Below are 24,227 nucleotides of genomic sequence, written 5' to 3' on the forward strand. Positions count from 1 at the left end.
CTTCTGCGGGCCTCGGGCAGGAGCAGGATGGGGCGCCGAGAACGTGGCCCCTGGGACTCAGGGCTCCTCGGACCCAGCGCCCCTCCCCAGGCCGACGCCCGCAGGCCACGACCGCACCGCGCCGTCTGCGCGCAAACATGGCGCCTCGCTCGCCTCGCCGGAGCCGAGCGCTCCCGAGCGTCCCCGAAGCCGGGAGGAGCCGGTGAGCGCGCCGGCAGGAGCGCCCCGCCCCGAGCTTGGGAGCCGCGGCGCGGGCGCGGGGGAGGGGCGGCCGGATGTGAGTGGAGCGGCCATTTCCTGTTTCTCTGCAGTTTTCCCCAGCTTTGGGTGGTGGCCGCTGCTGGGCTTCGGCTTCCCGTTGGCGGAGGGCGAGGCGGCGTGGACAGCGGCCCCGGCACCCCGCGCCCTGCCGCCCGCAGCCGCGCGCCCGCCCGCCTGCCGCGCCCCGCGCCCGCCGCTTCTCGTCTCAGCGCCCGGCCGCCGCCTCCGCGGCCCAGCGAGCGGCCCAGATGCAGGCCATCAAGTGTGTGGTGGTGGGAGACGGGTGAGTGCGCGGCCCGGGGGCGGGGGCCGGGGCCGCACGGTTCTGGGGGCGCAGCGGGGGCCGGGCGGGCGGGCGCGCGCGGGGCCTGGGCCTCTCCGGGCCGTGGGCGGGGGGCGCGAGCCGCCAGCCCTCCCTGGGACCCCGCGGCGCGCGCCGGGTTCTGGCTTTTTCTCTCCCTTTTTGGTGGGGGAGGGAATCGCCGACGGCGGCCGGAGGGAAAAGTGAACTCCACCCTCCGCTTTCTCCCCGCGCCCGCTGACCGCGGGGCCGAACTTACCTGGCGCCGCGCCGCCAGCCTCCTTCGTTTGCCTGTGGATTACGTGGGCTTAGAGAGTTGCCTTTCTCTTAAAAGGACCTTTTCTTGGCTTAGATTTAACCTCTCGAGCCCCATCGGGAGCTTCCGTGCGTCCCGGCGCTCAGGTCGGTCGTCAGTGACCAGAATTGGCCTGAGCTGCTTTGGGGACCCTACGCTGGTTTGCCAGGGGGGATCTTCCACTTGGTACTTCGCCACTTTTCGGATTTTTTAAATGATTATTTTTGCTCTTTCCGTGGAGAAAGTTTTAAGGTTCTAGCTGCGAGGAGCTGGGTGTGATTGAGACGGTTCTTTCCTCCGAGCGTGGTGTGGTCCTTAAAAAAAAATTGGCCTTCGCTTCTTGCGTTAGGTATGGGATGTAGCAGAACAGGCTCCCTGAGCCGAGCGGCCCTGTGACTCAAGGCGTTTCTTTTCATTACTGTCTGTGGTGGTTACAGGCCCTAGAGGAAGACAAAACTTGTCTTATGCAGTTGTTTTTCTCCCATAGAAACAATCTCATTGTAATCCGAGCAAAATTGTGTCTCAGCATTGCTCGAGTAGTTAAGCGTAAACAGGGAAGCTCCAAGAATTACTACCAGTTTCGTCCAAGTCAGAGTGCAACTGGTACATTTTTGGAGTCGGGTGAAGTCGGACGAAGAGTTCTGGCATCACTGTGCCTTTTGATTAATATTCCCCAGTCGTGTCGTTAGGACTGGTGTAGCTTTTATACCTCTCAGTGAGTTTATGAATTCTCAGCTTATGTCGGTCATTGCAAAGTAAGACATTTGAAATTGTTTCTGGAAGAAAAAAAAAGTCACTACTGATAATTCAGTATCTAGCCACAGTAATATTCTTATTTGAAAATTTCTAAAACTAAAACATAAGCATAGCAGATATATTTAGTTCATAACCTACGGAGTGGACCTCTACTGTTCCGATTGGCTTATCTAGTCAAATACTTGTTGAATGCCTGCTATGGGATCTGGATGGTTCCTTCAGACCCACACCCCACCACTTCTGGGGAAACCCTGAGCATATCACTCATCCCCCAGGAGAGGTGTGGCAAAGGGAAGTGGTGACGATTCAGCTGGAAGTGAAGTGCCTCACCGTGCGGGCCCCTGCTGAACGCTTTATACGCGCCAGCGGCGTGTTATTAGGACTGCTGTCTGTGTTACTCTGAGGCGCTGCTAGGCTCTGGAAAGGGAGTATTAGGCAGAAAATAGTTTCTGGACTTGAGTTTTTTGAATTTTGTAACACTGTGTTTGACATTGATGTTGACTAGGGCTGAGCGATATTAGTGAAATGTACCTTTACAAAAAAAGTTTCAGCTGTATTATTTAAAATAAGGGACAATAGGTAGCAAACATTACTTCAGTGCAAAACTTAGATACCTAGTTTTACATACGAAAAATATTTTTCTGCTTTTACCCAAATAAAATAAATTCCTGGTGATACAGTTAGAATGTTCTTTTATTCAAAAATTGTTGGGGCTGGCCTGGTGGCTCAGGCGGTTGGAGCTCCATGCTCCTAATGCTAAAGGCTGCCGGTTCGATTCCCACATGGGCCAGTGGGCTCTCAACCACAAGGTTGTCAGTTCTGAGCTGTTGCTGTGAGCTCCCGAATGGCTCAGTTGGTTGGAGCGCATCCTCTCAACCACAAGGTTGCCGGTTCGACTCCTGCAAGGGATGGTGGGCTGTGCCCCCTGCAACTAGCAGCGGCAACTGGACCAGGAGCTGAGCTGCGCCCTCCACAACTAAGACTGAAAGGACAACAACTTGACTTGGAAAAAATCCTGGAAGTACACACTGTTCCCCAATAAAATCCTGTTCCCCTTCCCCAATAAAATCTAAAAAAAAAAAAAAATTTGTTAAAGCTGTTAACTGTGGACCTAAATTTTGTGGGGCTGAGAAATCAGTTAATGTTGTGTGGACTTTCAGGCCGTTAAGGGCAGGTTAAGCAGTGAAGGCAAAATAACCGAGGTTCCACAAATTGGAAGCTTCCTTTGAAAATATTCTTGGGAATTATGGTTAAAGGCTATGTCATGTTATAATTAGGGTCAATTAGCCTATATTCTTCTAATGGATATTTCCTATGTGGCAGTTTGGCATTGAGTGTAAAATATGACATAAATTTGGTACTTTTTAATTCTAAGACAGTCGATCCTAAACACAGGGTCTGTCACTTTTATTTGGGTGACCTCTGCCCCGAGATTTTCTCTCAACTTCACTTAGGTAAGACAGCATCTCACATTCAAATATTGATAAAGAACCATTTTTAATAGTGTTGTTTTGGCTTTGGTTTATTAGAAGGCTGGGAGTGAATGACTTGAAGCCCTCATTTCTCTCACTATAGAAACTGGTGTCCAGATGGGGCTAGTGGTCCCTTTAGCCTTTAGGACAGATATTGCTGTCCAGGAATTTCTTTCCTTGAGCAAGGTAAATGGCCTTCCATGATGTCATCTTTATAGGAGTGTGTGTCCACCAGTTACTCTCCACTTCCATTGAACAGTCAGCGATAGCATGCTACATGAGGCTGTTTTTTCCCCCCTTCTTCTGCCACCCCCCATCCCCCCCCCGTCTGGTTCAAGCCATTGTTTCTCTGTCTAGTTGGGTAGGACACAGCTCCCTGGCCCATGCTGGTCTTATGAGCCTTGCGCTCCCCTGGCTGAGGCAGTTGGTCACCAGTAGTTGGTCGGCCGCTCACGGCAGCTCACGGTAGCCCACGGCAGCACACAGCACCCATGCTGACCTCCGGCAGCCCAGCTCCAGGGAGAGCCGTTGTTCACAATCTTAGCTGTAGAGGGTGCAGCTCACTGGCCCACGTGGGAATCGAACCTGCGACCTTGGTGATAGGAGCACGGCGCTCCAACCACCAGAGCCACCTGGCTGGCCTGAGTTTTTTGTTTTAAGCTTCATGAATTGTCTGTATATTTTCATCTTGAGACAAAGGTTCCATATTTTTGACTTTTTGTGAAGGTGTCTGAATTCCACGCTGGCTTCCAAATTTAGGTTTGGTATTTCATTTTAGTTGGTAAAATTATACATAGTGCTTTTTAAAAATGTTTCAAACGATAATCCAGTTAAAAGATTGGGATTTGGTTTAGTGGAGGAGGACCAGGAGTCCATTTTTAGAAACCTTAAATTCACCTTTTATGATGTTCTTGTCTTTTGCTTTAGTCACCTCATGTCTCAGTCCTTCCTACTTTTTCACTTCTACATCACCAGGTAGCTCGCTGTCTTGTAATTGTAGTCTTTCTAGAAAGGAGATGTTTAATCAGGAATCCTGCTATTGATTCCTGATTGGCAGTTACCAGATGCTATCAAAAGGAATCCTTTTCCTCTGACATCTTAGTGTGAAAAATTTCGAACATACGGGAAAGTTGGAAGAATTGTGTAGTGAACACATATACCCACCACTTGGGTCTGTAATCAACATTTTTCTGTTTGCTTTATCACATACCTCCCCATTATTGGATGGAATAGTTTACAAGGATTTAATAGAGTTGATTTTGAAGGAGAATGAGATTGATATGCAGTTAGATATAAATTCTTGATTTGAACTCTGTATCTTCAGCTCACATATCACTACCCCCCAGGGTTAGGATTGGTGGTTCTAGAAGGGCGGTATAGAGTCAAGGCTGCTTCAGACTTGAACTGTACTATTGGTAGTATCTTCAGCTTTGAGTGTTCTGGAAACTACTCAGAATCTGAATTTTTTGAAACCTCCAGCGGTGATAATAGATGGCTTTCTGAAAGTTGGTTGCAGTGTTCCCTGTTAGTAGCAAAACATTAGAATTTCAGACTGGCTTTGGTATTTTTGCTGCATGAAACGACTCTATGAGTTCATATGTTTTCTAAGTAGTATATTCTCTGCATAGTTATGTGTGTACCGAAGGCCTGTGTTAGAGTCCCCTTATCGTCTCTGTATATCAAGGGCTTGCACTCAAGGTCTTTTACAATTTTTGAGCTTCCTGGATCCCTTCCTTTTTTTTTTTTTTTTTTTTAAGATTTTATTGGGGAAGGGGAACAGGGCTTTATTGGGGAACACATACTTCCAGGCCTTTTTTCCAAGTCAAGTTGTTGTCCTTTCAGTCTTAGTTGTGGAGGGCGCAGCTCAGCTCCAGGTCCAGTTGCCGGGGTGTTAGTTGCAGGAGGCGCAGCCCACCATCCCTTGCGGGAGTCGAATCGGCAACCTTGTGGTTGAGAGGACGCACTCCAACCAACCGAGCCATCTGGGAGGCAGCTCAGCTCAAGGTGCCATGTTCAATCTTAGTTGTGGGGGCACAGCCCACCATCCCTTGCGGGACTTGAGGAGTTGAACCGGCAACCTTGTGGTTGAGAGCCCACTGGCCCATGTGGGAATCGAACCAACAGCCTTCGGAGTTAGGAGCATGGAGCTCTAATCACCTGAGCCACGGGGCCGGCCCCCCTTACTTTTTTTAACATGAGGAAATTGCTAATGTTTCTAGATTGATTTTTCTTTTTTTTTAAGTTTTGGTTTATAGATTTCAGGAGTTAACACCGAAATTTACCCAAAACATTTTAAGTAAAAAGTTTGCTTAAAATTCTTCTGATGGAAAAATAAAGGACATAATAGGAACATAAGTTATTGGCTTTAATCTTGGTCATTTCTACTAGATGGAACGGAGGCACTCACATGAACTTCCTTCCAGTGGATTCATTCTCATTTTCTAGAGTTACAGCATCTTTCAAAGATTAAAAAGAGGTTGAACTGAGCAGTTATAAATATATAAAATTGGAAATTCCAGAGCAAATAGTAACTTTGAGAAAATCGGCAGCTGCATCAGTCCAGGCTGTGACCAAATAGGGCTCCATTCTTCCTGTGGGGAGAAGCTGTGACTTCGCCCAGAGCCCATGTTGACTTTGGCCTCTGGCATTTATTTGCGGAGTGTGTTCAAAAGGAGTGAATAAATACACTAATGGGCGGCAGATAACTGTTTTCTTTTTCTTTTTATCTGTTTTAAAAATTAAGTAAATATTTAAATGCAAGGTTGGACGTGTACTTTATTTAAAGTTATAATTTTATATAATTTAATAGTTTTCTTATAGAACACAGATTTATAGCAAATAATGATTGGTTATAAAGTTTCAGTCAATATCCGGTTATGTCTTTACTTTGAATTTCTTTACAGTTAAACCTTTCTTTCAAAAGATAATGCTTCAGCTGAAGGCGATGTTTCTGGAAGAGAAATTTTGGAGCGTTTAAAACACAGTTGGTCATATTCATACTAATGGCTTTGTTCCTCGTGTATATATAAAGAAGAGACTTAGGCCAGGATCTTAAAGGAAGTGCTGCTACATTTTAACATAGAATCTTTATAGCTGCTTATCCTGGACATTAAGTAGCAATAACCATTAACGTTTTTACAAAACATCATTTGTAATTTTGAACAGGTTCACTTACCATGGTCTTAGACTCAGCTCTCTTCCTCAGCTGCCACATCCAACCTGTGGCCAAGCTGTGCTCGTTCTGCCTCAACTCTAGGTAGCTCTCGAAATGGCCCACTTCTCTACCCTCCGACACCCCCTTCTTGGTCCAGACCACCGTGGCTGGAGACTGGAATGGAGCAGCAGCTGCAGCTTCCTTAGATTCCTGCCTCAAGTCCCAGCTTCCTCAGTCTTTGCACACTGCAGTCAAAGGCTTCTGCTAAAAATGCAAATCTCTTGGTTTCCTGGCAACTGAAAGCCTTCTGTGACTTCCCAAGTAAGATCAAGTCCCTTGTCCTTAACAAGAAGAGACAACAACCTCTTCAAATTTTCCTCTGCCACTTCCCCCTTGCTTCTTCGTTCTTCAGGTATAGCGGGCTTCTTTGAGTCCTGGGCCTCCCCCTACGCTGCCACTTTGCCGAGAACATTCTCCCTCCCATGTCCCTCCTCCCAGGCCTCAGCATACATTACAGCGTCCCCAGCCGCCCCCAAGACCAGGTCAGATCTCTTTGCTGTACGTTTCAGAGCATCCCGAATAACACTTGTGTCACGACTGCATTCTTCACTTTTGAATTAAATAACTGCATAAATTCCATGAGGTCATGTTCATTGCATGCATTCATATCTTTAGCACGTCGTACACTTCCTGGCATAGCACACAGTTTGTTGGTATAGATTGCAATGGAATTAATACAATGGTTTCATGACCGAGTTGGTAGTTTCGCATCCATATTACAGTTGAGAAAACCGGAGGCATAAGGAAGTTCAAACTTACCCCAAAATTCTAGCCAGTGAGTGATGGAGTTGGCGTTGGGTGGATCTCAGATCCGGGGTAATGACTACAAATCTTAGGCTCCTGCTCCTACAGGTTTATTTGACATTCTAAGCTTTTAACAAAATGTATGGCCTGTGAGTCATCTCAGTTTAGAAAGCCTTTAGGAGTGGGAAGCTTCCTCCTGATGATGTAATGTTTGCCTCTCTGAGGTCTTCAGGGTGGGGAGGTCCAACTTTTGGTAAGCCCTTCTTCATGTTATGAGTAAAACAAGTATTGGCAAGACTGGCTGGCCTGTATTATCTGCCCTAGTTGAGAGGTTTTGCCTTAAGCTAAGAGTGCAGAGAAAATAGAAAAGCACATAACTTCTGGATGGTGAATCCTAATTTATAGTAGTTGAGATTGAACAACAAAATCCTACAACCCACGTCCAGGGTGTCATCATAACTTTGGCAAGCCAACAGGGGACGGCAGAGAGATGCGCTCCTGTGAGGAGACCATTTGGTGAACCACTGGGCGGCTGGGGTCACAGGCTCTGGAAGCCCCTGGACTCACCATATGAATGTTGTAAAATCTGGAGACCGCTTCTTGGCTAACGCTGCAATAATCTTAATTTTTAGGTGATGTTCTCTGGAAAAAAATTGAAGTGGTTGGGAGACTTCCATCCCCATTCTGACCACTGCCTGATGGTACACTGTACCCCATTATCGGAGGCCTTCTGGTCTCTGGAGTATTTGTGCATGGTTCTCTTTTACTTGCTCCTCTTTGCAGCTGTCTGGGAAGTTTACTCCTGTATCCCTGAGCCACTAATTAATACGTCTAGATTCTGCTGTGTTAGCTGCTCTAAAAGCTTGTGGTGATATGTGGGGGGGGGTAGCACATGAATACAGAGGAATTAAAGTGAGAATAGTTCTGTGTGGTGGTTATGACTAAGCACTCTGTTCAGAGAACAGTCACCACTGATTGCCAGCGGGATGGCTTTAGGAAGGTGCTGGAATTTGAGCTGCCACTGTGAGGCAACAAAATCTATTACTTAGCGACAGAGTGGGAGTTGCAGAGAAAAGCTATCGTTGCACGTTAGTATTCATCAGAATAATTTGAGGGTAGAATTGAAGATTCTTGGATGAAAGACTTCTACAGATGGCCACAGAAAAGACTTTCAATTTTAAAATACTGTTCCTGTAATAATTATTTCTTGACTATTATGCTAATATCACCTACCTAAACAGGATGCGAAGGCTCCTGCCTGCCTTTCTGAAAAATTTAGTTTGTTTACTTTAAATTTCAGTATGGAAATACATGAGTAGTGTTAAAAGGTTATAGAAACAGTTTTCTTTAAATGCTAAGTACTTAGTGTATATGCTTTGCTTTTTCTATAAATTATTTTAACAATAATGAAAACTAGGATTACATTCATGTTGACCAAGTAACTTACACTTTTTTTCTCTCTCTCTGTAGAGCTGTAGGTAAAACTTGCCTCCTGATCAGTTACACAACCAATGCATTTCCTGGAGAGTATATCCCCACTGTGTAAGTATTTTGAGTTAAATTGGGAATTAACTTGTCTGTGATAAGTTTTTCGGACACCTCTGACCTTTGTTTTGCTATAAAGCAATTCTTAATCCTTACATGAAGAGAGAAGATTAGTTTTCATCTCATTCACCAAAGTCTAGTTGTAAGGTATTTGGGCTTTTAAATAATACTTAATGTAAAGTTCCCCATAGTGATAAACACACAGCTTTCCTCATTGATTTTTAGACATTCAGGAAACAAAAGACAGTTAACTAATTGAAGTACAGAGACTGGCTAATGTAAGACTTTCAGATAAAATTGGCCTTCTAGGCTCTGTGTGTGAAGGAACTGGAACGTGAACCTGTTTTAATTGGCCTTTCCGGCAAGTAATCTGCTAGTTACATGTCACTGTTGAGTTGTGGCATTGAAACGCGGGGGAGCCTGTGGAGGACGGAATTGCTAATTCCACAGGGCAGCAGAATTGGATGGAGGTGGCCACCTGGGTTACCAGGGAGCCCGTGTAGCCCGCTGAGCCTCAGAGCACTCTGTGCTCACAGCTGCCGTCCTGCTGGCAGGAAACCTTAGGTCCCACGCGAGTCACCTGAGCCACAGCAGTTGTACGCAGGGGCTCCCTCGGGTGTCGTGCCTGTTTTCTTATAAGTGGAGTCATACTGTCCATGTTGTCCCGCTTTGATGGTGGGGACTTCCTTATCATACTGTAGCTGATTTTACCTCTTGGGGGGGCATTACAGACAGTGCTGTGTCTGTGTACATGTGACAGAGGTGGAATTGGGCCAAATCAAAAGGGAATGGACATTTTAAATGTTGACAGACACTACCCATTTACTGTCTAAAAGGCTATCACTTCGACCAGCTGTGACTGAAACGACCCTTTAATACATGCTGGTCCACATGCATCGAAAAAAGTTACCTCATTTGCATTTCTGATCATCAGTGAGGTTAAAATCTTTTGAATGTCTAACTGTCCATTTATAGTCTTCTATGAATTGACTATTGAAACTCTTTCCTTATTTTCCTACTGAAATTTTTTCTTACTGATGGAACTTTTGTATATAAGAAACATTAATCTCTCTGTCTCTCATTTGTCTTTGAACTTTGTTATGGTGTCTTCTGCCATAAAGAAGTGTAACATTTTTACGTAAATATGCCCCTCTCCCCTTTCCCTGAGTTTTATGTCTTACTTAGGAAGACCATTCCTACTTCAATGATACAAAAATGTTCTCTAGTGATTTTTCTAATATTTTTGTGGTTAAAGGTTTTATCTTTAATTCACTTTGAATTTATTTTTTGGTATAGTGTGAGACAGGAATCTGATTCTTTTTCCCAGATGGGGAAAAAAGTCACACTACCGTTTATTGAATAATCTACCTTTTTCTCATGGAGTCAGAGGTACAACACATCAAACCTTTTCTTTATGAAAGCTCGTTTGCTCGTTAAATTCTGTAAACCACATTGGAACCTTAATCAGACCTTGACTTTGCTTTCCCAGTGTAGTAAGACCTTAAGTTTTAATCTTCAGACTGTGTGAAAATGAATTCTGGAGTTTTAATTTAAAGGCTGATGTATTGTACTCTGTTTAGCACTTGCCCTGGTTCAAATGGCAATGCCAGCTTCTCTTTTTAATGAACTACTCTATGATATTTGTAAATTTTTAATGCCAACCTTATTTTTCCCTGTCAGCCTGTAGGCTTTTCTGGGCTGCCTCTTATAGTTAACTAACTTATGTGTAGCAACTTCAAATTAGCTTACATGTATGTGTAATCTGGTATACTCACTTTGAAAATGTGATGCAAAAACTTCTCAAAGCCACTGCGCTTTGGTGACCAACACATGACTAACTACCACCCTACACTCGGGGGTGTTCAGGTGCCATCTTGTTGAAAGCGAGTCACACTTGCCTGTGAATAACTCAACAAGTGGGATTTGAAAGAGGGACTAATTTTATACTTTATTTCTTCCTGGGAGAAAAATCTTAATGTTCTGCTTATTAAAGGTAAAGCTTTTTCATTGCTGACAGTAATTTGTTTCAGTGAAACTTGTTAGCTTTCCTTTGTTTTTCAGGCATTTTCCTCAAGTTTTGCATTTGTTTCCCTCACACTCTACCCTGTTTTCCCTCCATTTCAAAACTCATAAGGCTGCGCCTCATGCCTGCAGGAGGGCATCTGCTGGCCTGGTGGCCTCCGGCCCTTCCCAGCCTCTCAGGACCACCTCCTCCGAGACCCCTGCTAGGTCAGCGACTTGTGTCCTGGACCTGTGCCTTATGCTCCAAGGCTAAAGACTAACCATCTTCCTCCGTCCTACAGTTTTGACAACTATTCTGCCAATGTTATGGTCGATGGGAAACCCGTGAATCTGGGCTTGTGGGATACTGCGGGACAAGAGGACTACGACCGACTACGGCCCCTCTCCTATCCGCAGACAGTAAGGATCATGACTGGTTTTTAATGTGTCCTTAAAGTACACAGTTCCTGAGTGTTTCCTTATTGCACGCCACCTATGGATTTGTTTATATATACTGCCGCCTTTGGGGTATGTGAGTATAACAAGTGAAGTGAAATTAGTTCAGGCGTGCAGAGCCCCCTCGATGCAAACGACGGCTTTGTTTTTATGTTCTGAGCATTGCCAGTTACTTATACTGTGCTTACATTTCATTTAGCAGTTTACATTGTCATTTAGCTGTATGAAACAGATACTGTTTTGTTTTTGCAAACCAATTTTAACAACTGTTAGTTACAAGATACCTTGTTTCCCCGAAACGAAGACCTAGCCGGACCATCAGCTCTAATGTGTCTTTTGGAGCAAAAAGTAATATAAGACCCGGTATTAATATAAGACTGGGTCTATAATATAATGTAATATAATATAATATAATATATAATTAATATAATACCAGGTATAATATAATACTGGCCCTTATATTAATTTTTGCTCTAAAAGATGCAGTGGAGCCGATGGTCCCGCTATGTCTTCTTTTTGAGGAAACACGGTGGTTAAGATTGTGGTTCCTGTAGATGAAGTTAGTATTATAACTAATCTTGTGTAAAACGTGCTTATTTTCTGTGGCTTTCGTACCTAAGCCTTCTCTCAGTGTAGATCGAGGTTTCAGTTCCATAAAAATGTGTTCGTTGTGTCCAGTCAGAAAACTTTTAGTTTTGCTTCTATATCAGACAGCTAAATAATCTATTTACCAAAGCTAATTAGAGCAGGAGCTGGTGAAAACCTGGTTAGAAGCCACTTATCTTTAAATAAGCAGTTGTCTTACTTGTATCATTTGCTTCTCTTGTTACATGTTCTTCCTTTTAAAAGTCTTTTCAAACAACTTGGGAGACTTTGTGACTAACTAGCCAACACAGTATGGAGGCAGTTGAGCAAATTCCTTGGGCTCAAGTCCCATTGTCTTTCTTCCTAGCTGTGTGGCCTTGGGCAGCTTTCTTCATCTCTGATCTTTACTTCTTTCTTCAAAGATTAATACATGTGAAGCACCGCAGGCACATTGCAGATACCCCAGGGCAGCTGCTGTTGGGGTTCCACCTCTCTTATGTGGGTGTATTGAGCTGGATAGCTCCTCATTTCACAGCCAAACCCAAATTCCTGGAAGTTGTCCTCTCAGCAGGCCAGGCTGGCCAGAGGGGTTGAGGTCAGTGTCAGGAGACATCTGGAGAAGGCAGGCTTTGATCCTTCCATTGATTTAAGATTGATTTAACCATCAATGTCTTGGGAGGGAGTGCAGGTGAAAAACAATTAGTTCCAGGCTACTGAAATCTTGCTTTTTTGTTTTTAAATTAACTTCCTATTTAGTAATGACAGTTTTAAACTTTTGAATGCAGCTCTTTCCATGCAACAGTCATTGTCTTTTTTGTCTATTTCCTGTTAGAGGAATTGCCAGATACAGTTTCTTTGAACTATAGGTTTTTGACAATCAGCCTTTAGCTGAATTCTGGTGACAGTGCTAAACAAAGAGCAAAACTCTAAAATGGGGGGTTTGAATTTCATGGTTTTTCAGTTAACCTCCAGCTGAAAATTAACTGAATAAGTATACAAACCAGCTAATTCACAAATGGTGCCAGTTCTTCAATATGTTTAGGAAACTATTCCATAACGAGCGGTGCTCAGTAATTCCAGATTCTGAATGGATTTGCAGACATAGTGACTGGTCGAGGCGGAGTCTCCAACCCCCTGGATACATCTGGAGGGGCAGGGTGTCACTCAGCTATAGCCTGTGACTCAAAGGGTCGGGTGTGCCCTTTTTCTCTGAGGAAATCACCCACGGGAAGTCACAGGTGACTTGGCAGGAGGCGTGCTTTGTGCTGAAGAATACAGGCAGTAACCAGCTGAGTCAGGCTGTGGTGGCGAGGCTGCAATCGAGTGGCTGTTGTCCTTCTGGAGCCAGGCCTTGGACTGGTTGTTTTCCTATCAAATACTGAATAGCAAAGAGGGAGTGAGATGTGCTTCCGGCCCTCAGGTGGCTCACAGGTACCTTGTTACGCCCGGGGGGGGGGGCATGTGGGACTGCCCAAGAGGGAGGGACAGCAGCCAGACACGCCTGCCAGGCCACCTTTGAAATGAGGATGTTTTCTTGGCTTCTGAGGGGCAGGCCCCAAGTGCCGAGGGACTGCTGCTTACAAGGTCCCTTCCTTTGAGCCGTGCTGTCCTTCCTGGATTTCTCGCTGGCAACAAGGAAGAAAGCTACACTTTGTACCAAGTGGAACATGGTCGCGGTTGTTGGCTCTGTGGTCCACAGGCCTGTTCACGTGGCTTATCCATGACTGCTCAGGCCCACTCTGGCAGGGCCATTTGGCAGATGTCTTATCTGAGGCGTCCTGAAAAAGGACGCTGTGTTTCCTGTGGTCGCTTGATGCTGACATCCCTCACCGTTGGGTAGCTCTGTGTAGCTAAGTGAAATCTGTTTAAACCGTTAGCTTCTACTTCATTCTCCAAAAGATGGTGAACAAGTAGTCATCATCTTCAGTATACATTGCCCTTCAGCCTTTTATTTTTCTAAATTAAGTAATCCTTAGGGCTTTTCTGTCCTTAGTACATCTTCTTTACCTTCTCTTTTAAAAAGATTGTGTAAGATCTGCATGTTCACCTTCAGGTGGCGTGCTCAGAAGCAAGGCGTGGTCCATGTAGTACGAAGGCCCACATCGTGCCCTGGGTCCGCTCACTGTTCGCTTACCGGTTCCAGTGTTCAGTGGTGTAAGTGGGGACATACGTGCCTTGCCAGAGTCACAAGGTCCAAGACCTGTGTGTGTTGAGACGTACGCCGTGGTTGGTTGGCTTAGAGCTGCTGGCTTCTGTTCGGGTCAGCCAGGACCCCAGTGCCAGTCTTTCCATTTTCTGTATGTGACTTGAGAAGGGTTTTAAAATACAGGCTAGATGACTGCAGTATTCGAGAAGAAGAAAAGCCGCAGTGTTTAGCTTGACTGTTAAGATTTTCCAAAGTTTTCGGGCTTTGTTAGGTTGGCTGTTGCAGCATTAGTGTCCTCCAGCCAAAGCTCTAGAGAGACACACCTGTGGTTAAACAGAATTGGGGCTGTTATTCTGTCCCAAGGGAGACAGACACACACTTTGGGGGACTGCGGGGTGGGCGTTGGGCTTGAGCTGGGTGACTTGGGCGAGGGCTCAGGGAAGCGGGGATTTGCTCTGGCTTGGATGCTGGCAGGAAGCAGGGTAGTTGTAGGGTTGAGTAGTTAAATAAACCTTACCTGGACGGTGGGGATGGAGCAAGGCTAAGGCTGTGATTGGTCACATACACGCTCGCCTCAGCTGGGAGAGAGGGTGTTTGGCAGTTTGCGTGTGACCTTGGATTTGTCTGTGCTTAGACAAGATTGTGGCGTGCCCTTCTGTTTATTTCTTTACTTTTGGTCTCAATTTCAGCTCGGTCGCACAGTCCCTTGTCTGATATTGGTGTTCTGGGACATTGTGTGATTCCACACAAACTGGCCGTGGCAGAGTGGCGGGCTGCTCTTCTCGTCACCCTCAGCATGGTTAGCGCCATGCTAATGACACGCGTGCAGTGGCTTTTCTCTGCCGTTACATGTCCTGGTCTTTTTTCTGGCACATGGAATGCCTGTATTAAAAATTATTCCAAGCCTGAAAGTAAAACCATGGTGGAAAGCATTTGGAAGAGAGTAAAATGAGAGCATGAGAAACAATAGTGCTTTTGGAGTGCTGAGATTCCAGCCATCCAGAGGTCTGCCCGCTCTCGTTCTGCTAAGGAAGACTCGTCTTTTTGTTGTAAGAACTGCTGTGCTTTTGACCAGAGAGGGAGGACAGGTGTGCGAGACAGGAGTGACCCACTGGGGGTCTGCGTGGTCAGAAATGACCGCCGAAGCAAGGAAAGGAGCGTTCAAGTCCAGAGGAAAGGTGGGCCTAGGGCCTTGACAGCGCAGTGGACTAAAGAGGCTCCAGAACACACAAGTGACCTGTGAGGAAAGCAGAGTGTGGCCACACCGCAGGTGGCTGTGCTGGGAAGCTCTGAGTGTCACAAGGCCAGGCGGATAGATAGAGGGACCTCCGGGCAGGGATGAGCAGCACGGACGGACAGCGTAGGGCGTCAGGGCCAAACGCATGGGTCGGAACAGTCCATGTTAGGTCAGTATCAGAAGCACGGAAAGTGTTTCCTTAAAGCCATATTTACTGGGGGAAGAAAAAGGAAGGAAGAAGGAACAGGCAGATGGTGTAACATTCACGAAGGATAGAAAGCATGTTCTTAATTCAAAAAGATGTTCTTAAAAATTGAAAAGGGTAGCACAGCTGTGGCTAGAGGACATTTTGAAGCTGAGTTTGTGGCCAGTCCGTCCCACGAGTCCTGGTATCACAGTGAAGACTGGCATTACGTCAAGGCCTTGAGCACACATCTTCACAATAGTCACTGATTGAACCTGGAAGTTACGGGACCTTTAAGATCTCTGAATTGTGACTCAGAGCAGCTTGAGAGAGAGGAAATTAAGATAATTCTCTTTTCTGTCTGTCTCTGAAAGTGTTCCAGGGCTCTGTTGAATTCTAGGGTTCTGTGTTGCTGCAAGAGCCAGCCTTTCCATTTTGGGGGGACAAAGGAGTGAATGGGAAGCATTGTGATAAACACTGGACATGCTGTCACTTCTGGTCTGCCTCATCCAGATGTGCAAGGGGCGGGGAGTTGCAGGTCCCGGTGCAGCAACACCATTCGTCTCCGTACTGCAGGCCCCTCAGCTCAGAGCCCGCTCCCAGCGTTTGAGCACAGGCAGACTTGTCATGGCCACAGCTCGCAGGCCTGGCCTGTTCCCAGACAGCCTTTCACCAACAGGCCTGTTCACAGACAGGGGCCTCTGCCGTTTGCTGTGGCCTCACTGGGCTCGTGTCTGAGAACTTGGATGGAGATCTGTGAAAGGTGTGCGTCGCTAATGGATGCCAGTGACAGCATACGAACGTGCCTTTGTAGACCGAGGGACTGAGCATTAATTCCTGGGCAAAGGAACCCACTGTGTTTGCTGCCCCGGGGGAGCGCCCCGTCTCCTCTCAGTATTGACCTCTGTTCACCACCATTGACCTTCACATAGCCCCTCCTTATGCTGCCTTTGCCAGGTTGGTTGGTGGAGTGTTATGGTGGCATTTGGCATCGTAGACCTGTGAGATCATTATCTGCTTCCAGATCAAAACCTTGGGAGGGTTGTGACAGAATTCTGATGAAGAACAAATAACAGGCTGTATTGATGTTTGTTTTCCTCAGTTTTTACTAACCTCAAACGAAGTTCTCATGCATTACTAGGTTGGAGAAACGTATGGTAAGGATAGAACCTCCAGGGGCAAAGACAAGCCGATTGCCGTATGTAAAACTTTCAGTCGACTTCAGTTTCAAGCTTTATCTGTTCTCTCGTTTCATAGTTTTCCTAGGATTTCCTGTTGAGCCTCCCTCCCTTGAGTGTCTTATATTTAATTCACTCAAGGTTGGGGTTTTGCTTGATGACACATGCTTTCATTAGAGCTGCCAGTTTACCTACCAGCTGGAATCAAAGCGGTTCAGAAACTGCTTTCTGCCCTCCTCCTGAGTGAAAGGAGGACGAGAGGCTTTGAGGAAAGGTCCTCTCCCCAGGCTGGTGGAGGTGGAAACCTGGAAACTCCCCACGGGCCCTGCGCTTGGTCGGCAGGACTAACCGGGCTGCCAGGGCCTCCTTCTCCGCTGTGGTGTCCCGGTGCCTGGCCTGTCTGGGTGTGGCTGTGTGGGCGGCGCTGGTGAGCTAACCCCACTCTGCTTTGAAGTGTCCTAATCAGCTCAGGGGCCAAAATGTCGTGGTGATTCTTGGACAAGCTTGTGCATGCGCTAGCATTTTAAAAATGTTGTTCATAAAAAGCTGTTGTGTGGGATGTTTCTTTCCTTTTCAGGTACGAGATATCAGCTGGATGATTGAAAGTGTTAGCTTGGGATTGGGTGCATTTCACAAAGTAGCGTAATTGCCTTTTTCCAGGACAATGTTTTATAAAGTTAGTATTTTAGAAATGCATGGGCATTTTTTAATCCAGGCAAATATTTAGACTTTTCACATAGTACAGAATGGGAGAAACAACCCAAATCTTTGACTTTTAGCCAGAAATTCTTCCAGGTACTTACTCTGCACCTACTTCTTTCTTTGACTGGACTTCAGCTACAGCTTCCTGGGGCACGTTCTCCAGAGGCCATGTTTGGGTGCACGGGCTGTGACAGCTAGGAAGACACACACCACTTACACACTAGACCAGCCTACATCACGGGGAAACGTGTTCATTTAGCAAATACTTGAGCCCGGGTCTGGGCCAGCGACTGTTGGCAGTTCTTAAGAAGCAGTTTAATTGGAACCGAGCGATCATCGAAAAATGTTTATACTTCACATACAGACGAGAAGCTTGATGAAAAGCGTACCATTTGTAGCTGATGTTTTGAGAAACAGACCAAATTTTACCGAACTATTGGAGTAGTACCTTGAACTTGATTTTGTCCCTGTGTATAACAGACCATTAGGTTCCCAGTGGGACTTGGGGATGATGGAAAAGAGGCCTCCCGGGGGTCTGATTTGATGCCTCCGTGGCTTCAAGTAACTTGTAGCATATTCTGCCCTCCACTTCCCCCTTCTCTCACGTAACTGGCTGTTTCACATGCTGGTTCTGGGGTGGGAGCCATCTGACAAAAACCAAGGGGTGTGCCTAAGGGGTGAGCTTCAGCCACAGGCTGTGGTGCTCAGCAGTGCACGCACTTGGCTGCTGAGCCATCCCCAGCAGCATTTAGAAAGCAAGCGCATTGGTCATCGCCAGGTCATTTTCTGAACGCCTCCCTGTGTTTCCTTTTTATAGGATGTATTCTTAATTTGCTTTTCTCTTGTGAGTCCTGCATCATTTGAAAATGTTCGTGCAAAGGTAAGTGGGAATTTTTTAGAAAATATTTTGTTATTTGTCATTTTCAGGAAGAAACATTAAGAAATAAAATGCCATTGAATGATAGAAATTTTCCATTATTTAAATTGTTTTTAGTAATGCTAAGGTGGTAATCAGCTTTTTTAAGTATATGACTTCAGTATGCAAAATTATAAAGTTTCAGACTCTGATTCAGAAGTTCCGTGTTCCTTGTTAAAACAACGAAGCCCTTTGGAGTTGGTCTAATAAAAATGATGGCCATTACTTTTACTCTTGCGTCTTTCACAAACTTAGTGAAACGATACAAGCAAGATGTTCTTCCATCGTAGTGATTGGTGGGGTAACGGCGACAGCTGTCCAGATAGTTTATTCTCATCCACGAATATAAAGTACTTTCCAAGCTGATCTAAGAATTTGACTCATTGTACCAAAAATAAAGTGGATTGGGGGTGGGAGAGACCTTCCCATCCTCATCCCCTCTTGCACTTACTGACAAGTAGCGCCTGTCTTGTGGCGTTAACTTTGGAGTCCTGCTTCCTGATCCAACATCTGCAGGTAGTCACGTGTCCAGGTGGCCCCCGTGTCTAGGTAGTCCTGTGGTCCTTGAAGGTGTGAGTAGAAGGTGTGAACAAGGCTGGAGAGAGAGCACAGTTTGCTGCCTGAAGGCCTGTAGGGACGCGTGACAAAGGGGCGGTGGACACATTTTTGCAAGTGTGTGGCCGTAATTTAGGTGAAGAACGTTCATAAAGGAGTGTCATAACCTTTCACCTTTCTTCGTACCCAGTGGTATCCTGAGGTGCGACACCATTGTCCCAACACGCCCATCATCCTGGTGGGGACTAAGCTTGATCTTAGGGACGATAAAGACACGATTGAGAAACTGAAGGAGAAGAAGCTGACGCCCATCACCTACCCACAGGGCTTGGCCATGGCTAAGGAGATCGGTATGAAGTGCATTGTTCACGTTTGCTTTACACACGGTTTTATTTTCGTGATACAGACGGGGGTCCAGTCTGGGGAAGTGGAGAGTGTTCCGCCTGCTCAGGGTGTGGCTTACTTTTGGGGAAGCAGCTTGGTAAGGCGCATGGTGTTCAGTGTTCGGGAGGAGGAGATGGGGTTAGGCATTGCTGTGCTTGCCTCGCCTGCCAGCAGAAGGTGGTCGGGCCTGGGGGGCTGGCTTGCCCGTTCTGCTCAGAAAAGGGGGGGTCGGCATGCGCACTGCCACGGGGCTATAAGAGACCGTGTTTCTTGGCAGGTGCTGTAAAGTACCTGGAGTGCTCGGCTCTCACACAGCGCGGCCTCAAGACAGTGTTTGATGAAGCCATTCGAGCCGTTCTCTGCCCACCTCCTGTCAAGAAGAGGAAGAGAAAATGCCTGCTGTTGTAAATGTCTGGGTCCCCGTCTCCTGCTGCCCTGTGCCCTTGGAACCTTTGTACGCTTTGCTCAAAAAACGATGGAGCCTTCGCACTCAATGCCAAGTTTTTGTTACAGATTAGTTTTTCCATAAAACCATTTTGAATCAATCAGTAATTTTTAGGTTTTGTTTGTTTAAAGTGTAAGAGTTCAGACTTTCACATTCTATTAAAATTTAACCCTAAAATGACAAGCTTTCTTAAGGCCTTATTTTTCAAAAGCCCCTATTCTTGCTCAGAGTAAGAGTTGCCAAAATACCGTGAACTAAATTGCATTGTTGTGCTAAGAACACTAAGCACTAAACTGTTGAAAGACCTTTGTCTTTAAGAAAATGTAGCTTCTGAAGTTAGGAAAGGCAGACACTTTCTCATTTCATACACAGCAGTACAGCCTCTTCTGAAATGTTGCCATTTAATGCATTGCCCATGTTCCCCTGACATTGTACTGTATGTCACAATGGAGTGACTGCAACTACTCAACTCTTTGGATGGATCTCCTTGATTTTGTAGTGAGATTTTTTTGGGAAAAAAAATTAGTGTATTAGCTTTTGCTGAGATTTTGGTCAGAACTCTTCCATGTCCCTCTGATGAAGTGTTCTGCTGTAGCTGCGGGCGCACTGTGGTGGAGGGTGTGCGACTTGATGGGATCAAAGGACAAAGACAGTATTTTGACAAACTATGAAGTGGAGATTAATTTACACTACACTGTACACGTAATAATTCAACGGAACACAAGTGTCACGGGTAAAATTTTAAAAAGGTTAATTTCCAACGCAGTAGATGAAGAAGAAAGTCGGTATTAATGAGTTAATCACTAAGAGTTTTTTTAAGCTTTTCCTTTTTTTTAATATCTGTAGCCCCTCCCAAAATCGGGCATTTAATTCATCTTTGAATTGGTCATTCCCATAGTTGCTAACTTAGTAAGTGCTTTTCTTATAGAACCTAATGAGCAATATGCCTCCTTGTATTATAATTTTTCTCAATAATGCATTAGAAACTTTTTTTGTAGACTAGTAAAAGTGCATTCCTGTTTTCATGTTACTTTATTCAAGCTAATAAGTGCTTTCCTTAGTTTTCTAGTAACTAGATGTAAAAATCATGTGTTGCATCTTTACGGTTTTTAAAATATTTGATATTCTTAAACTACAAACCTTCACATCACTGTCTTGCCAGATCACCGACCTGTCCCCTAACGCTGACACTCCTACCATGCCCGCGCGGGCACGCTTCCCGTGGCTCTAACAGTGTTCCCTTGGGTCTGTGGGGTTGTGTAAGCCCCGTGCTCGTGCTAATGGAGTTCCCTACAACTTACCCACTGGCAAGCATACAAGGTTGGACCTTTCAACCACAAGAAAATTTTTTAAATTGACAGTTGCAGGATTGTGGAGTGTTTTTACATTGATCTTTTGCTAATGCAATTAGCAGTATGTTTTGCATGTATGAATTAATAAATCCTTGAATCATATGACTGGTAATAGTGACTTCTTAAAAGCTTCGTGAACAAATGTATGTTGGCCTCACTTGAAAATACTGGGTTGTTGAAGTTCATTTTTAATGTGTTTTCCAGCTGGGGGACAGGGTGTAAGTGGCCCCTTCAGGGGGAGAAGATGGATGAGTCGGCAAACAATGGGGGATGGTGTTTGGTTTCATACCTGTTGAATATTGGTGAGACTCAATGTGACGTCCATCTCGGCCAGGGCTCTGGGCTGAAAGAGATGCTGGGACCCGAGTTGGCATCTTGGTAGGGCAGAAGCTGACAACAGGACTTTAAGATCCCTCCTTGATAGCCTGAAATTGTGCTATAAATAGTTCATGCTAGAATCCATTTTCTAAATTGTTTTTATTGTTTTGAAGAAAATTAGTGTTTTAAACCAAAGGTAAATAAGCTGTTTAAAGACCAAATCATCCTTAAGGTTTCTACAAAAACAGCAATCGTCCCCTTTTACATCCTCCTCAGAAGAAACTACTTTTTTTGAGTTCTTCTAATTTTGGATTTGTCTCCGCATGTCAATCATATGCATTCTTTTTTTTTACTTACTAGATCACCAGCTTATTATAAAAGGATCTAACTCAGGAACAGCCAGATGGAAGATGCGTGGGGCCAGGTGTGGGGAAAGGGCGCGGCGCTCCCATGTCCTCTCCCCAAATCTCCACGTGTTCGCTCACCTGGAAGCTCTCAGGACCCCATCCTTTGAGTTTGTATGGAAGCTTCACCACACAGGCAGAATTGGTTAATTTAACTTTGTTTCCAGCTGTTGTCTAAGTCTCTCAAGATGTTCAGATAGTGTTTCATCAGTTTTCATTTTCATAGTCTCCAAATCCTCTGACCACCTTTCTCTTAGGTGTTGATCTTGTGCCTACACCTGACTCCTTGTTTTTAAATTTACTTCCTCATTTTGATGAACAGATTTTCCAAGAGCTTCCTGAGGAAGAGTGTGTGGGAAATCTGTTTTTGAGCCCTTACATCTTTAAAAAGAACTTCATTCTACCCTGATACTTTCTGGCTGGGTCTAAAATCTCAGGTTCAAAGTCATTTCAGATGTTTGCAGGTGGTTCTCCCACTGTCTTCCTCGGCCATTTCCGTTGCAGGGGGAGTGCTTTCATTTACAAGTCTCATGGGATTTTCCCTTTGTCTTCTGTGTCCTGGTTTTTATCCCTTGTGCTCTTTGGGCTCTTTCCATCTGGAAACTCACGTCTCCCATTATTCAGGGATCCATTTCTGTTGATTTCATCTTCCATGCTTTTAATTTTCAGGCGTCCTTTTTTTATTCTGTAAACACCACTTTTCAGCCTCATGGGTCAGTGTTGTGGTTACAGCACTGTCTGTTCCCAAGCTGTAGCTGGGGTTGCTGGAAGCTTCTCCCACATCTGTTTCTCTTGGCCCCTGTTCCAAGTGTCTGGCCTCTTAGTTCCTCAAGTGTCTGGCAATCCTTAGCTTGTGCTTAAAGGTTGAGAACCTCAAAAGCAGACTGGAAGCTGAGCACAGGTGTGTCACAGTAGGGCACTGTGTCTGTGATCTCTTAACCTTTGTGCCCTAAGAATGTATAGGAATTGGTTAAAAATGAAACTTGTAGCAATCGGACATTACCATGGCATTTCAATGGAAGTTTTGAGTCCTTTGCAGGTTTTCAGAAGCTAAGGTGGTCTGGCTGTGACAGCTGAGGTCCTGAGGGGAGGTACCTCTAGAGGTCAGATTTTCCTGAGGGTTTCTCCTCAAAGGTCCTAGGAGCCCAGTGGGAGAAGGTGAGGAATGTCATTGCCTAGCCCTCAACTGGGCTGATGTCTGGCCCTCCTGACCCCATGCCAAAGCAAATGGAGGGCCAGGTTCTTACGGCTTTCAAGTAAAGCCCCTCATTTTGGACAGTCCCATCTGCTGTCCTCCTGCATTGAAGGTGCATGGGGAATCTAGGTTGTAAAGCGGGTTCTTTCCTTGCCCACTTCACACAGGCTTCTGTTTACCTCTAGCCTTCTGATCGTTCCCATCTCATTTTCCGCATCCTTGTGAGTTTATGTTTTTGTGGGTTTTTTTTTTTTTTAACTTTCATTTAAGTGTTTTTTCCCAGGACTCATCAGCTCCAAGTGAAGTAGTTGTTTCAATCTACTTATGGAGGGCACAGCTCACAGTGGCCCATGTGGGGATCAAACCAGCGACCCTGGTGTTACGAGCATCGTGCTCTAACCAAATGAGCTAACTGGCTGCCCCGGGTTTATGCTTTTTAGAGAAATCCCTTTACTGTCATCTTACGGGGCTTCGTGCATTGGGTAGTGGGGTGAAATCAGATGTCTGTACAACCTTCCATCTTTAGCCAGAGGGCCAAGAAAACTCAAGGCTTCATTTTGTTTATAGTGGACAGAAAAACAAAAGGTTAAAAGATGATTGCTATAAAAGCGCCCAGTAAAACAGACTCTCCTGGAAACTTCCAGAAGAGTACATCACTATACAGACACTAATGACACGTGTAAGTGCTTTACTTTTTAGATTCCCTCTGAACCCACTGGCCCATCTCCAAGATCCAGAGGGGTGTTTCTATCACCCGGACGCTGGTGAGCCAGCTACATGGTGTAAACAGGAGCTTTGGTGGGAGGGCAGGAGCTGGTCTCCCATCACTTTCCTGACCTGGTTCTGACTTGATTCCCAGTTGCAGCTCAGGGCTGATCTTAGTGCCACCAGGAGCAAAGCCCAGTCTGCACCCTCACAGCTAAGGACTGAGTTTGTGTTGCCAGGAAAATCCAGTTTGCGAAATAAACTGCAAAGCTGTCTGCCAAGTTCAGACTCATCTACACAGGCAGAGACCCTGTCGGTGAACATGGCCTGAGGGGTGGGAGTCTATAGATCCAGTAGAGTCTTAAACTTGGCTGCTGGGGCCCCCTTTCCTGGGCAGTTCTCAGAAGCCAAGGAATCAGCAGGCCGCAGGGGAAGGAGTGTTGCTGAGCTGACACTTTGCACATTCATTCATCCCGTCATCTCAATGCTCTCCTGACTCTTGATTCTGCTAATACTATGATCAAAATTGTTTCTCAGATTACTCGTTCAGACTCTCAGATTCAGTGCCTGTCGGATTCCTACCACCACACTGGTGGCGTGGGGTTCCCGCGGACCGCAAGTCACACTAAGAACAGTGGTGTGAATCCCAGCCCAGTGTCCGGAATCGGGCTACACCATGTCCACATGAGCGCCCCCAGGGGCTGGACAGGACATGCAGGCGGCCCTGTTGGCCACCACACTGTCCAAAGCTCTCATGAGAATGTCTGGCATGTGGTCTGTGAGCATCTTGGGGCCGATGAGTATTTTGTTGAATTCGGACTCGTGTGACCACTTTGCGGTATACTGAGCAGTATAACAGGAAAATCTGAAAAAGAA

The 24,227-nt window shown here is 45.7% G+C and overlaps 2 protein-coding genes across 6 annotated transcripts in view; one reads left to right on the forward strand and one right to left on the reverse strand.

Annotated features, from left to right (window-relative positions):
• The first annotated feature begins 312 nt into the window (after positions 1–312).
• On the forward strand, positions 313–20,831 carry RAC1 (Rac family small GTPase 1). The gene is made up of 6 exons (XM_033095691.1): positions 313–544; positions 8,514–8,585; positions 10,892–11,009; positions 17,895–17,957; positions 18,739–18,898; positions 19,210–20,831. The coding sequence occupies exons 1-6, from the start codon at positions 510–512 to the stop codon at positions 19,338–19,340; spliced, it is 579 nt and encodes a 192-aa protein (XP_032951582.1). The 5' UTR covers positions 313–509; the 3' UTR covers positions 19,341–20,831.
• The window catches only part of DAGLB (diacylglycerol lipase beta), a 29,746-nt gene continuing 26,046 nt past the window's right edge, over positions 20,528–24,227 (reverse strand). For all 5 annotated transcript variants that reach the window (XM_033095671.1, XM_033095667.1, XM_033095669.1 and 2 more), the window contains one exon: positions 20,528–24,216. In XM_033095671.1, the coding sequence (XP_032951562.1) occupies positions 24,021–24,216 (196 nt within the window). In that variant the 3' untranslated portion in view covers positions 20,528–24,020. The remainder of the gene's footprint in view (positions 24,217–24,227) is intronic.

This window comes from Rhinolophus ferrumequinum, chromosome 24 (assembly GCF_004115265.2).
Source record: "Rhinolophus ferrumequinum isolate MPI-CBG mRhiFer1 chromosome 24, mRhiFer1_v1.p, whole genome shotgun sequence".
NCBI lineage: Eukaryota > Metazoa > Chordata > Mammalia > Chiroptera > Rhinolophidae > Rhinolophus > Rhinolophus ferrumequinum.

Coding starts and splice junctions, on each gene's coding strand:
- RAC1 (XM_033095691.1), top strand. CDS start 510: ATGCAGGCCATCAAGTGTGTGGTGGTGGGAGACGG. Junction 545..8,513: donor TGTGTGGTGGTGGGAGACGG/GTGAGTGCGCGG, acceptor CTCTCTCTGTAG/AGCTGTAGGTAAAACTTGCC. Junction 17,958..18,738: donor TTGAAAATGTTCGTGCAAAG/GTAAGTGGGAAT, acceptor CTTCGTACCCAG/TGGTATCCTGAGGTGCGACA.